The sequence below is a fragment of the Malurus melanocephalus genome, unplaced genomic scaffold (assembly GCF_030028575.1).
Source record: "Malurus melanocephalus ecotype Western Australia unplaced genomic scaffold, MMel_1.1 scaffold_0, whole genome shotgun sequence".
Taxonomy (NCBI): Eukaryota; Metazoa; Chordata; class Aves; order Passeriformes; family Maluridae; genus Malurus; species Malurus melanocephalus.
The window spans coordinates 8,011,984-8,013,005 of NW_026623232.1; the positions used below are offsets into that span (position 1 = coordinate 8,011,984).

Genomic DNA, 1,022 nt, shown 5'->3' on the forward strand with positions numbered 1-1,022 from the left:
AGTTGGCTGCCGCCGCGGGGGCGAGGCTGCCCCGCGCCCCCCGCCGCCCCTGCCCGCCGGGGGGCCGGGACCGCCCGAGGGCAGGCGGCGGGAGGGAAGGGAGTGCGGGGGAGGGGGCGGCGGGCCCCGCCGRCCCCCTCCTCCCGCGCTGCCCCCGGGGCCCCCCTCGCCCCCCGACCCGGTCCTTACCACGGGGTTTGTGTTAGTCGAGCTCGCCATGTCCCGAGCCCCCCGGGACGCCCCCAACCGCAGGGGGGGGAGTCGCCCCTAAAACAATAAACCTGCCCGGCTGCGTCCCCCCAGCGCCCGCGCGTCCCGCCCCGGCTGACGGGCGGCCCCGCGGCCTGTGCCGGGCTCGCTCGCGGCCCCGGGGCTGCAGCCGCCGCGCTGCCGCCTCGCCCCTTTATATAGCGCGAGCCGAGCGCTGCGCGAGCGGCCGGCGAGCGGGGGACGCGGGCGGGGGGGAGCGAGGTACCGCGAGAGCTGCCGCGAGACCGCGCCGGGCCCACAGCGGTCACGTGGGGTGCCCCGCCCTCGCCGCCATGACACCTACCGAGGCGGAAGTGGCTGCTCCGGGCGGCCCGGCTGGGCCCTACCGAGGCGGAAGTGTCTCCGCCGCTCTCCGGAGCGCCGCCCCCGCCCGGCGTGTGACGTCACGAGGCGCGCGCGGCAAACGGCGGCGGGAGCGGGGCGGTTSCTGGTCTCGCGCGGGACAGCAACCCGGGATATTTTAGTTTGGAAAAGTCCTGTGAGGCCATGGAGTCCAACAAAGGCCAAACATCACCGTGTCAGCTAGACCAGGACACCTGAGTGTCACGTTCAGTTTTTCCTTAAGCACTCCCATGGGTGTTGACTCCACCAGCTCTCTGGGCAGCCCATTCCAATGTCTAACCACCCTTGATGCGAAGAAATACCTCCTGATGTCATTCATACCCCTTCTCTTTTCAAAACAAGGCATTGCATGGCTACGGTTTCTACCCTGGAACCCCGTCCTAGTTTTTCAGCGTGCTTGCTAAATAGTT

At 70.5% G+C, this 1,022-nt stretch overlaps 1 protein-coding gene across 1 annotated transcript in view; it reads right to left on the reverse strand.

Annotated features, from left to right (window-relative positions):
* GTF2A1 (general transcription factor IIA subunit 1) overlaps positions 1–399 on the reverse strand; it is a 20,734-nt gene extending 20,335 nt beyond the window's left edge. Inside the window, exon 1 of the mRNA XM_057382046.1 lies at positions 190–399. Coding sequence (XP_057238029.1) covers positions 190–219 — 30 coding nt within the window. The 5' untranslated portion in view covers positions 220–399. The remainder of the gene's footprint in view (positions 1–189) is intronic.
* Positions 400–1,022: the final 623 nt, after the last annotated feature.